The 13,850-nt window shown below is 43.2% G+C and overlaps 1 protein-coding gene across 1 annotated transcript in view; it reads right to left on the minus strand.

Annotated features, from left to right (window-relative positions):
- The window catches only part of STK32C (serine/threonine kinase 32C), a 1,425,916-nt gene that overhangs the window by 23,953 nt on the left and 1,388,113 nt on the right, over positions 1 to 13,850 (minus strand). The window contains exons 9-10 of the mRNA XM_069239751.1: positions 7,808 to 7,933; positions 7,507 to 7,635 (exon numbers count right to left, since the gene is read on the minus strand). Of these exons, the coding sequence (XP_069095852.1) occupies positions 7,507 to 7,635; positions 7,808 to 7,933 (255 nt within the window). The remainder of the gene's footprint in view (positions 1 to 7,506; positions 7,636 to 7,807; positions 7,934 to 13,850) is intronic.

Genomic DNA, 13,850 nt, shown 5'->3' on the forward strand with positions numbered 1-13,850 from the left:
ATGCCACAGACTTGAAAAAGTTTGATGGGAATTTCCTGCAATGAGTTCCTGTAGTAATATCAATGCTTTTCACTGGACTAGACATGATGGCTGTTAGAAATGGGGTCTTTGGTTGACAGTCAGGTTACCCCCTGTTCAAGCAAGGACCCTCACTCTAGTCAGGGTAAAAGAGAATCACCCTCAGCTAACCCCTGCTTACCCCCTTGGTAGCTTGGCAGAGCAGTAGGCTTAACCTCAGAGTGCTAGGTGTAAAGTATTTGTACCAACACACACAGTAACTTAATGAAAACACTACAAAATAACACAACACCGGTTTAGAAAAATAGGAAATATTTATCTAAACAAAACAAGACCAAAACGACAAAAATCCACCATACACAAGTCAAGTTATTAATTAAAAATCAAAAAGAGTCTTTAAGTAGTTTTAAAAACACACTAGCGCTGCTAGAGTGAAAATGTACCTGGTGTGCGTCAAAAATAACCCCGCACGGGCGGGCGTGCGTCGAAAATAACTCTGCACGGCGGTACTCGAGTCAAAAATCCAGCCGCACGATGAGTTGACGATCCAGCCGCGCAGGTTGTGATCTCCCAGCCTCCGTCAGCGATGCTGCGCGTCGTTTCTCCTGCTCCGTGCGTCGATTCTTCGGTTGCGTTTCCTGCGAGCGTCTTTTCTCAGCCGCGGAGCTGGCGGTGCGTCGTTTTTCAGCCGCCGATCGGATTTGCGTCGATCTTTTCCCCGCACGGCGCTCTGTGCGTGGATGTTCTTGTCTTTAGGCTGCCAGCTTCTCCTTTCAGGGTCCCAGGACTGGATGGGCACCACAGGGCAGAGTAGGAGTCTCTCCAGAGGCTCCAGGTGCTGGCAGAGAGAAGTCTTTGCTGTCCCTGAGACTTCAAACAACAGGAGGCAAGCTCTAGATCAAGCCCTTGGAGATTTCTTCTCAAGATGGAAGGCACACAAAGTCCAGTCTTTGCCCTCTTACTCTGGCAGAAGCAGCACTGCAGGAAAGCTCCACAAAGCACAGTCACAGGCAGGGCAGCACTTCCTCCTCAGCTAACAGCTCTTCTCCAGGCAGAGGTTCCTCTTGATTCCAGAAGTGTTTCTGAAGTCTGTAGATTTGGGTGCCCTTCTTATACCCATTTTAGTCTTTGAAGTCACCTTTCTTCAAAGGGGACTCACACCTACTTGTGAAATCCTGCCTTGCCCAGGCAAGGCCTCAGACACACACCAGGGGGTTGGAGCCGGCATTGTTAGAGGCAGGCACAGTCCTTTCAGATGAGAGTGACCACTCCACCCCTCCCTCCTAGCAGAGATGGCTAATCAGGAAATGCAGGTTACACCCCAGCTCCCTTTGTATCACTGTCTGGTGTGAGGTGAAAAACAACCCAACTGTCAAACTGACCCAGACAGGGAATCCACAAACAAGGCAGAGTCACAGAATGGTTTAAGCAAGAAAATGCTCACTTTCTAAAAGTGGCATTTTCAAACGCACAATCTTAAAATCAACTTTACTAAAAGATGTATTTTTAAATTGTGAGTTCAGGGACCCCAAACTCCACATGTCCATCTACTCTCTAGGGGAATCTACGCTTTAATCATATTTAAAGGTAGCCCCCATATTATCCTATGAGAGAGACAGTCCTTGCAACAGTGAAAAACGAATTTAGCAGTATTTCACTGTCAGGACATATAAACCACATTACTATATGTCCTACCTTATCCATACACTGCACCCTGCCCTTGGGGCTACCTAGGGCCTACCTTAGGGGTGCCTTACATGTAAGAAAAGGGAAGGTTTAGGCCTGGCAAGTGGGTACACTTGCCAAGTCGAATTTACAGTGTAAAAATACACACACAGACACTGCAGTGGCAGGTCTGAGACATGATTACAGAGCTACTTATGTGGGTGGCACAACCAGTGCTGCAGGCCCACTAGTAGCATTTGATTTACAGGCCCTGGCACCTCTAGTGCACCTTACTAGGGACTTACTAGTAAATCAAATATGCCAATCATGGATAAACCAATCACATACAATTTCACACAGAGAGCATATGCACTTTAGCACTGGTTAGCAGTGGGAAAGTGCTCAGAGTTCAAAAGCCAACAGCGACAGGTCAGAAAAAAATAGGAGGCAGGAGGCAAAAAGACTGGGGATGACCCTGAATAAGCAAAAGTCCAACAATGGCTTTGAAAGCTACAGCTTGCTAACGCCTACAATGCAACCATTCTCTGTATTGGGCTGCAGAGGTGATCATTCTGCAGATTAGAAATTGTACATGTCATGAATCCAGCCTCATACTGCAGTTCTTATGCAATGGGAAGAAAATGGTTCAAATATGCTCCTACTTCTAGCTGCTGCTTGTTAAAAATGTGGTCTTTGGTTGGCAGTCAGGTTACCCCCTGTCCAAGCAAAGACCCTTTCTCTAGTCAGGGTAAAGGAGAATCACCCTCAGTTAACCCCCCACCTACCCCCTTGGTAGCTTGGCATGAGCAGGCAGGCTTAACTTTAGAAGCAAGATGTGAAGTATTTGTACCAACACATACAGTAACTCAGTGAAAACACTACAAAATGACACAACACAGGTTTAGAAAAATAGATAATATTTATCTAAACAAAACAAGAACAAAATGACAACAATTCAACATGCACAAGTCAAGTTATGAATTTAAAAAGCAAAAGAGTCTTAAATCCTTTGGAAAACAGTGAGAACATTGTTAGCATACAAAGGTACCTGGGTAATGTCAAAATAACTCTGCACGGGCGAGTATGTGTCAGAAAAGGCCAGCAATGCATCGATTTCTCATTCGCAAGCGAGACTGTGTGTCGTTCCTCCTCCGGTTGGGTCAGCGTGCGTCGTTTCTCCTCTCCAACAAGAGAGCAAACGTCGATCCAGACAGGCACCTCAGGCCCGGGCAGGCTTTGCGTTGTTTTTCCATGCCCAGCGATGTTGGGTTGAAAATCCAGTCGCACGGTATCACAAAACTGCGCTGTGTGGGGGTTGCATTGGCATCAGCTTCCTTTAGTGGGTGTTGCATGTCGTTTCTCCAGCCATGTTGCGTCGATCTTCCAGCCGCGAGTAGATTTCAGCCACGAACCCATCGGCGTGTCGTTTATCAGCCGCGTCACGGAAGGTGCATCGAAAATGTCCTGGCAGTCTATGCGGGGATTTTCAGTCTTTGTCTGCCAGCTTCACATTTCAAGGGCCCAGGAACTGGACAGGGCACCACTTGGCAGGGCAGGAGTCTCAGCAGAGAGTCCAGGTGCAGGCAGGGGAAGTCTTTGATGGCCCTGGAACTTCAACAACAGGAAGCAAGCTCAGTTCAAGCCCTTGGAGATTCTTCACAAGCAGGATTTCACAACAAATTCCAGTCTTTGGCCCTTTTCACATGCAGAAGCAGCAACTGCAGGATAGCTCCACAAAGCTCAGTCACAGGTAGGGCAACACTTCTCCTCAGCTCTTCAGCTCTTCAGCTCTTCTCCTTTGAAGAGGTTCCTCTTGATTCCAAAAGTGATCTAATTTTCATGGGTTTTGGGCGCTCTTCTTATATCCCTTTCTGCCTTTGAAGTAGGCCTACTTCAAAGGAAAGTCTCTATTATTGTAAAATCCTACCCGCAAACACACACTAGGGGTTTGGAGACTGCATTTTGTGAGGGCAGGCACAGCCCTTTCAGATGTGAGTGACCACTCTTCCCCTCCCTTCTAGCACAGATGGCTCATCGGGGTATGCAGCCTACATCCCAGCTCCCTTTGTGTCACTGTCTAGAGAGAGGTGCAAACACCCTAACTGTCAAATTAACCCAGACAGGGAATCCACAAACAGGCAGAGTCACAGAATGGTTTAAGCAAGAAAATGCCTACTTTCTAAAAGTGGCATTTTCAAACACACAGTCTCAAAACCAACTTTTCTAAAATATGTATTTTTAAATTTTGAATTCAGAGACCCCGAACTCCACATATCCATCTACTCCCAAAGGGAATCTGCACTTTGATAATATTTAAAGGCAGCCCCCATGTTAACCTATGTGAGAGTTAGTCCTTGCAACAGTGAAAACCGAATTAGGCAGTATTTCACTGTCAGGACATATAAAACACATATGTCCTACCTTAAACATACAGTGCACCCTGCCCATAGGGTTATCTAGATCCTACCTTAGACCCGTCTTACATCTAATAAAAAGGAAGGTTTAGGCCTGGCAACTGGGTACGATTGTCAAGTTGAATTGGCAGTCAAAACTGCATTGACAGACACTGCAGTGGCAGGTGTAAGCCATGTTTACAGAGCTACTAATATGGTGGCACAACCAGTGCTGCAGGCCCACTAGTAGTATTTGATTTACAGGCCCTGGGCACCTCTAGTGCACTGTACTAGGGATTTACTAGTAAATCAAACTGCCAATCATGGAAAGTCAATCAACAATACAGTTTACACAGACAGCATATGCACTTTAGCACTGGTTAGGAGGCAGTGCTAAAGTGCTAAGAGTCCTAAAGTCACCAAAAACAGGTCAGAAAAATTAGGAGGAAGGAGGCAAAAAGATTGGGGATGACCCTGCAAAAGTTAAAAAGTCCAACAGTGCTTTATTTTCAGACTTTTTGCTGAGCGACAGATTTCCATAGCCACACTTGTCTAGAGGCAAAGAACGTAGTGCCACTGGTCATCATCTATTGTAGTCTAGACACATTTCTGGAATCTACATACATTAATAAGCAAAATGAGTTCTTAATACCTGATCGACAAAGGTAAACTTACACTTTTGTGTATGCTTACTACTTCCAGGTATTTACAAAGTGTTAGAAATTGTGTCCTTAGTTGGCAGTGGTTTGCACCCTGTCCAAGTAGGGACTCTCACTCTAGTCAGGGTAAGGGAGTCACACAGTTAACATAACCCCTGCTCACCCCCATGGTAGTCTGGCTCAAGCAGTCAGGCTTATCTCAGTATCTCAGAGGCAATGTATAACACAGTGAAAACAACACAAAAGTACTCCTTACCAGTTTAGAAAAATAGCCAATATCTATCCGAGTAAAATGACAAAAATCCAACATAAACCAAAAAGATACACATTTTCAAAGATTACATCTTAGTATAACACTTAGAAACACAATAGCTCCAACTGGGGATATCACAACATCTTGACAGCGTTCTTCGCAACAGTCCGACGTGATTAATGGGGGAGTGCGGGCCAGTCACAGAGTCTCAAGACCCCAGTCACATTACCTTGGAAAACGAGGAAACAAAGATGTTACTTGGAGTAGAGGGATGAGGTGTCATTGGAGCCGGTGCAGTTCCCTCTCAACTCGTTCATCTAGGTGCGAGGACAACCCTCTATCTCCTAGGGCTCTTTTGGCGGCTACAATGTTGCAATGTCCTTCATGAGCCAGTTCAATGAATTACTGTCCCTTTTGGTGGACTCAATGCCACGATGTCCTACATGAGTCAGTTCAATAAATTGCTGTAATAGTCTCTTAGGTACGATGATGCACTCAGCAGGGACTGCGGCTCTAGTGAAGGCATCGGCGCAGATTCGGACAGCAGTGCCGGTTCCGAAGTCACTCTGGAGTCAATGTGCTTGTTTCTTCTTGGTTACACCAGAACTCACTCTCAAGGGCCCAGGAACTGGATTTGGCAACACTTGGCAAAGTCAGGACTCTCAGCAAGAGAATCCAGGTAACGGCAAATGAAGTATTTGATGTCCCTGAGACTTCTTAACTGAGGCAAGCTCAGTCCAACCCCTTGGAGAACCTTTGGAAGCAGGATGCAGAAAGCAAAGTCCATTTCCTTCACTCCCAGGACAGAAGCAGCAATAAGCTGGCCAGCAGACCACATCAACAGGCAGAGTGGCAGTCCCTCCTACAGCATCCAGCTCTTCTTCCTGGTAGAATGTCTTTGTGGGGTCAGAGGTACAGTATTTATATTCATTTATGTCTTTGAAGTAGCCAAACAAAGTCTTTGTAGTGTACAAGACCCTGCCTTTCCTGCCCTTGCCCCAGAAACACTCCATTGGGTTGGAGATTGTTTTGGGTAAGGACATGCTCAGCCCTATTCATGTGCAAAGGTCAGCTCCTCCCATCTCTCTAGTGCAGGACAACTCATCAGGATCTGCAGGGCACACCTGGGCTCCCATTGTGTGACTGAGTAAATTCACAAACAGCCCAACTGTCATCCTGATCCAGACATGTATTCCACAGACAGGCAGAGGCATTAAATGGTTAAGAATGAAAATCCCCATACAAGTGGCATTTTCAAACTTACAATTTAAAAACCAACTTCACCAAAGGATGTATTTTTACATTGTGAGTTCAGAGACCCCAAACTCTGTATCTCTATCTGCTCTCAATGTGAGTTTACACTTAAAATATATGTTAGGGCAATCCCCATGTTATCCTATTGCAGAGATAGTCCTTGCAATAGTGAAAACCACATTTGGCAGTATTTCAGTATAAGGATATGTAAACCACACCAGTACATGTCCTACTTTTTTAAATACACTGCACCCTGCCCATTGGGCTGCCTTGGGCCTACATAAGGGGTGACTTACATGTAGAAAAAAGGACGGTTTGGGCCTGGCAAGTGGGTGCACTTCCCAGATTTAAATGGCAGTTTAAAACTGCCCACACAGACCCTTCAGTGGCACATTTGAGACATGTTTACAAGGCTACTCATGTGGGTGGCACAATCAGTGCTGCAGGTCCCCTATTAGCATTTGATTTACAGACCATGGGCATACATAGTGCACTTTACTAGAGGTTTACTGGTAAATCAAATATGCCAAACATGGAGGAACCAATCACCAATATATTTTAGACAAAGATCATTTGCACTTTCGCACTGGTTAACAGTGGTAAAGTGACCAGAGTCCTAAAGCCATCAAAGACAGGTCCGAAAAAAGAGGAGTTAAAAAGCAAAAAGCTTAGGGATAACTCTGCAAAAAGAGCCAGGTCCAACACAAACTATGTGCAAAGTTGTACAACTCTGCACTCCCTATGCTTATGTGTGCAGAGTTCTCCATCCCAGCTGAAGAGTATCCAGGTGCACAGAACTCCGCACACATAGGTATAGGAAGTGCAGAGTCCTCAAACTCTGCACATAGTTTATAAATACCTAAAAGTAGTAAACGTGCACAAGAGTATGTATTTACCTTTGTGAATCAGGCTACCTGTGTATAGACTTGTAAAAGGAATATTTATTGGTACCTCAAAAAATATTTCTGAGAAAATATTTCAACATTTACTAACATAATTAAAGGTTTGGTGTACAAAAGATGGTATGTTTGTACACATGCAGTAAGGATGCAGTGTTATCCAGCAAGGGACAGATGCCTGAACCATGGGAGGGTGCCATAAGAATACCCCAGATCAGGTGGAATCGTTGCTTTGCTTTCTTAAAGCAATTAGTGTGCCTTTTAACTTCATCTAAACAAACACACTTCATCTAAACAAACACACTCCTTAGATGTAATGAGAAAAACCATGACAGATGTTTATCACAAATATGGATCACACTTACTGACTGTGAGTCTTTGCTGTTATCTCTTGATTTGTTCTTTGCCAGTCGTTTCTTCTTTTTGTGCAGTGGTCTTGACTCCAGTATCATCTCTTCGAGCTCAAACGTCGGATCACAGTGCAGGCGCCCCTTCTGTTAAAAATGACGCGGAATTATTTACAAACCAGGACAAAATGGCTTACTTTGTAATGCAGCTAACAAAGGGTAAGTCGGTCTTGTTTTCTTATCAGTTTAAAATCCACACGCAGGTCAGTGAGGAAGATGTGGCGCGAATACAGGTTGAACTTTTCTTTGTCCTACTTACGTTTGGTACAAAGCCGGGCTCAACCTTCTTTTCACAGATTTCCTCCCAGTTGACATCTGATAAATAGGTTGACGTTTGCACATCGGCGAGGCTAGAAAAGCGGTGCTCGGGATTTACAGTCAATAGCTGGAATTACAAACAGAGCAATAAAGCGCTCGGTGAACATGATGGAATATTTCTTCCTTGCAAGGGTAAGTGCAGTAAATTAGATTGTAAATAATGTAATCATGCATTTTTATTGGCTTTTGCATCGGGTTATGCGTCAGCAAAATGATGGTTTCTACATTTATGTGCTTAAGAAAATGAATGTCATCTGTTTACCCAGTAATTATGTCATATACTTGACCCTAGTAGACAATCTTTGTTAGAACATGCATCTTTCAATGTGCTACAGCGTAGTGATTCCTCTGCAAGTCAATAACTTCAACAACGCAGCTCATGGATTGCACTTGTAGCTATCAGTGGTGCAGTTCGTGCAGCAGCACCGGTCCTTGCGTGGCGAAGGGGCCTACTTCGCTCCAATTAGCTTTTTACCAGCCTTGGGGCCCAGGGCACACTTTCTATGCCGCTGCTATCCCACATCGTGGCAAGGTGGCAGGTGGGCGGTGCGAAACCCGTAGAAAACTGCTTTGATCATACAAAGCTGGTGGGTAGCATAAGTTGGTAAGTAAGAAAAACGAAGTTAATGCTTACACCAAGACCTTAGCAGAACAGTTTGTCCTAACCATTCAACAGCAGTTTAGGGTACATAATATCAATGTAAAGTGAACTCGAAATTACTTTTAATTTTGATAGTGTCTGTTGATACGACACTGACAACCTCTACCCTACCCTACCATTCCAAAATTCGTTCTGACCTACAGGTATGTCTTAAGACTGGCTGACAATAACTGGATGTTGTAGCAGCTTGAACTGACAGACAGTAGCAGCAAAACTCATTAAGAAAAGGTTTTGTGTCTGTTATTTGTTTTCGGCGTCTTTACGGTAGTGAGACGTCAAAGACACAGACATAACACCTTATAAGCGAGTGCGGTGCTGCCCCTTGTTCCCTGCAAACTTCTTGACACCCTCATAAGGTGTCCCTCTGGGTCCTGTACATGTGCCATTACTGCAAAGACTTGTATTAATCATGCAATAAACTTTGATTTGATTTGAACTTTCTAACTATATCCACAAAATGAATTCCTTCTTCACCTCTCCATCCTTAAAACACTTAGGGCCAGATGTAGGAAAAAAGCAATTTGCGACTTGCAAATTGCGAGTCCCTGCGACTCGCAATTTGCAAGTCGCAAATTGCTATGCAGTACGGTGTCTCAGACACCGACTGCAACTCGCAATGGGGTCGCAATGACCCACCTCATGAATATTCATGAGGTGGGTCGCAAATTGCGGCCCCATTGCGAGTATAGGCACTCGCTAACATGGAGGCCTGCTGACGTCAGCAGACCTCCATGTTAGCGACCTGCTTTTAAATAAAGCAGTTATTTTTTTTTTGAAGTGTAGCCCGTTTTCCCTAAGGGAAAACGAGCTGCACTTAAAAAAAAAAACGAAACCTTTAGTTTCGTTTTTTTTTCAGGGCAGGGAGTGGTCCCTTGGACCACTCCCTGCCCTGAAAAAATATTTTGGGCTCCAGTCACAAACTGGAAGGGGTCCCATGGGGACCCCTTCCAATTTGCGATTGGATTACCATCCACTTGAAGTGGATGGTAACTGCGATGCCATTTGCGACCGCATATGCGGTCGCAAATGGTATTGCATCCCAATGCGACTCGCAAATAGGAAGGGAACACCCCTTCCTATTTGCGAGTCTGAAATGCATTTTGCGAGTCGGTAACGACTCGCAAAATGCATTTCTGCATTGGGATACGCGTTTTGCGACTCGCAAACGGCAAATTTTGCCGTTTGCGAGTCGCAAAACGTTTGCTACATCTGGCCCTTATTCTTTCCCTTATATTTTATCATATGATTGTTCCTTGATTCTTCAAGATTTCCATGCCTTCACTAAATTGCTTTTGCATGCACCTTTTAAATGAATAAATTATTTTTCTCTAAAGCATGGAAAAAGGTTGTCTTGGCATTAAACTGAAACAAATTCTCCTAGCCGACACCTAGTTGAAAGCAGTGTAAAGGTGGGTTTTTGATATTTTCTCAAAATTTATTATACAACATTTTGCTCATGACATAAGTGGCGGGGTGTTCAATGCTTCGGCCTTCAACAGGGTGAAGAAGCAGCTGAAAGGTCTAGCTCTCCTAAATATAGCCATCTCACTAAATAAAGCTGGCTCGTAAAGCCCTAACAGATTGTATCTAGTGAAGGGAGAGGACATGTAACTGTTGTTAGAGCTGTCATAAATAACCTTGTGGCAGACACAAAGAGCTTTCAAGAGTCTGCATTTATGAAGAGAGCCAGATGTGACAAAGAAATAGGCGTGTAATTGGACACAATTTCAGGGTCAGCCATAGGCTTTTTCAATAATGTCAGCGCAACAACCTACCCATTACACGCTGATCGATTACATAATGTCGCAAACAAAGAGGCCACTTTATCAACACCTGCTTTTAAGTGTCCAACAGGGCATAGATCGAGAGGAGCACCTGACCTACAAGAGGCAAGCCTAGCAGTAACAGGTTCAGCAGTAGCAGGGAAAAGGTTTATCCTGGACAGACCACTAGACCCTGAGGTGAAACATACAACGCAATCCGAAGCAGTAATAGAATCAGGAACTTTGGAGTTTATGAGGTTGGGTTTCATGATCTTTTAATGAACTAATCAGACAGTTGTAAACACAGAGCTTGAGGAAGGAACTACCTGGGTGAAGTAACTGAACGAGTTGCTTAGCTGGTAAAAAGCGAAAAGGTTTTTTAGGGGGAACACTGAATAAAATATTGCACTCACGTAAGTAACTTGCTTGAGCATGTTTGACTTTTTTTTTTATAATTCAAGAGTTCCTCTTTGTAGAGTCTCCACTGTATTTCTAGGCGTTTATAATCCTGTTCCTAGGTATCAATTTCAGAAGTGAACCACGGAGCCGAGGGCATGGAATTTTCATAGGAATGATAACATCTCAAGAATTAGTAAACCAATTATCAAGCACTTCAGAGCCAACAGAAGAATCCTTAGGCTGCACGGAGGGTTTGGTCGAATCTAGAATGTCTGCCCAGAAATCAGGGTCTAAACGTACACCAAGGGCATGTCAATGCTGCCTGTATTAAAGACAAACGTTTTTTTTTAATTAGTGGGAAAAGATGGTTGGTCTAAATCAGCATTTTCGAAGCTTGAAACTGGACCAAAGAAGAAGAGTGAAACATCAAGTCAATAATGTGTCCAGCATTCCGAGTGGTTCCTGTAAATAAAAGGTCTAAATTTAATTCCTGATACATATTAACAAGTACTTGAGTTTCTCGGACAGATCAATGTGTAAACTGAAATCTCCCAAAATAACTAAATGATCATTGTTGAGTAGACAAGCTAAGTCTGCTTCAGATAGAAAAGTGATACATTATTTTGCCACACAACAGGGCCTATAAATAAGAATGTATTCAATAGGGAATGCCATTGAAGTTAATTACTGTGGGACATATTTACGAGCGAGATTACATCACTCTTGCACCATTCAACATGATACACAAGTGAAACAAGCCCAAAATTAGGTTTATGAAGCCACGCAAAGCCACCTTGCTGAGTGGCTTCATATATCTCGAGTAAAGCAATGCAGTGCAAATTGCCTTATTCTGTGCCACGGAGGCTTTCCATGGGTGTTGCGTGGGTGTTCCCACACAAAATCCATGGATTTTGAAGCATTCACAGATTTCCCAGAAGTGGTAGATCTGGGAATGCACCAAAAAGCTTACGTCTCCTTGGTGAGGCATAACAACTGAGAAATATCTTTATTTCTTCCTGTTTTTACCTCTTGCTACGTGTGTTGCATTCTGCAGCACACATAGAATGAGGGAAAAAAAAACCTCAGGGGATTATTTTTGTCCAGGAAGGTGCCACTTCCTGCACAAAAGCAATCCTACATGCAATGGAGGCACCCCCTTCACCATGGTGCAAGGGTGCCTGCATTGGCGCTAGGCAGCCCACGGTGTGGCAGCGCTGGGGAAAGGACAGGGATGCACTGCGTTGAGATACATACAGAACAGTCCTGCCCTTTCCTTGTGAGGCACCGCAGCAAGGTGACTTTCTGTGCTGTGCCACATCATAAATAGGCCCCAAGGGTGTAAATTCAGAATTCTTTATTACTCCTGTAACTAATGAGAAATTTTGCACTGGAACCCCCTCACAACTGACCAGGTCTATCAATGCGTCTAATTGAATAGCCAGTGGAGTGACTAATGACACCTCTGGTAGGCCTGAACAAAACTGAAGTTATTCAAGCACAAGGTATGTAAGGCTGGGCACCGGGGGTAGCTTAGTCACTTGGATTGAGGGGAGGATGTGAGCTTCAGATTTTCCAAGAATCATGCAGGCATAAATGTTTAAATACATACGACAAATATGGTGCAAGAGAAGGGCCAGAGGAGAAGTCAAAAGGGAGAGGAAGGTGGAGTGGTGGGGTACTAGGTGAGAGAAAACACAATATTTTGTGAAAGTGCCAACATTTTTCAAGATTTTCAAAACGTAGAGGGAGAGAGAGTGTGTGAATTTTTTTCTGAGCGTATGTCAAAGTTTGTGGTGAAATCCGACAACACCTCACCATAGCCTGAAAGTACATGTACCAAACTATTTACCAAAAAACATTTATTGGAGGGTTGTAACACGCCCCTGTCTGGGGATTTCATTTGATGCTTGTTACATGAAATTTCCCAAAATTACTCCGTTACACGCTCTACAAATTCATAAGCCATTCTCAGTAAAAATTTACTGGGAAAGCTCCATTCACGTTATACGTTTACTGCAAAAGCACAAGAACATCAGAACGTGAGTGCCTGTTGTTTACTGTGCTTTTGTGCTTTTTTTCACTTTTTTAGTGTGATGCAATGATTCATTTCACACAAAAATACAGTATACAGTGACATATTTGCATTTCCTATAATTACATGCAATTTCACATAATGTTGCGAATTTTCATGGAATTATAGCTAAGCAAATTGTGTGAATTTCACACGCCCCTAATGTCTGGTATCAAACCTTCCTGTAACCAAATTTTGGTAATGAAAGGTAAGTGTACCTGTAAATCAATAATTAATTGACAAATGTCCGCAGAGTTTATACCCAATGATTGTGTGTTTAATAACGCATGATTTAACATGCCAGTGGTGTGGCCGTTGCACAGATATGCAACACTAAGTTTTAAGTAAAGATCTATAGAGATGAACTGAAGCCCTACCAGCGCTTCCTTGTAGTCCCATCTACTACCAAAATGGCAGAAGTTGAAGTGGGAAAACACTACCACTCTACAGGATGGTAACCAGAATAAGAACGGAGCACACTTAGAATAGTTAACTTAAATTGTAAATTCTGTCCATGGATTCAACAGTTTTGGTAAATCAATAAAGTATAGTCAAAGAAAATAACAATGGTGTGTAGTGGTTACAAGACTGTTATTACATTCCCAGTTTTAATACAAAAAATATAAAATACCACAACAATATCACATTACAAGTATGAATACCACTATTCTAAGTGTGCTCCGTTCTTATTCTGGTTATAGTTTGTTGGTGTAAGTTTTCTTGCCCCATAATACATGTTTGACAACAGGCATGTTGAGGCCTTTCAGTAGGGTTTTCTGTTGTTAAATATTTTTTGTAATGAAATACACTCTTCAGGATGGCTCAGAAAGAGGACCCAACCGACCAATTCAGAAGCAGAAAGAGACAATGCACAAATACAAATTATAAAAATGCTAAAATAACCTGGAAGTGACCAGTATAATCAAAGCAACTATTTGAAACCAATGCAGGATACCATAAAACACCAAAAGTAAAACCAACAAAGCAATAAAATAATGTTTACCTGGCTGTCATGGTTTTGGCAGATGGCGAATGGAACAAGATACCACTTTCTCTCCAGTCTATTTCCCATGAACACTTCCCTTCAATT

This window comes from Pleurodeles waltl, chromosome 6, assembly GCF_031143425.1.
Source record: "Pleurodeles waltl isolate 20211129_DDA chromosome 6, aPleWal1.hap1.20221129, whole genome shotgun sequence".
NCBI lineage: Eukaryota > Metazoa > Chordata > Amphibia > Caudata > Salamandridae > Pleurodeles > Pleurodeles waltl.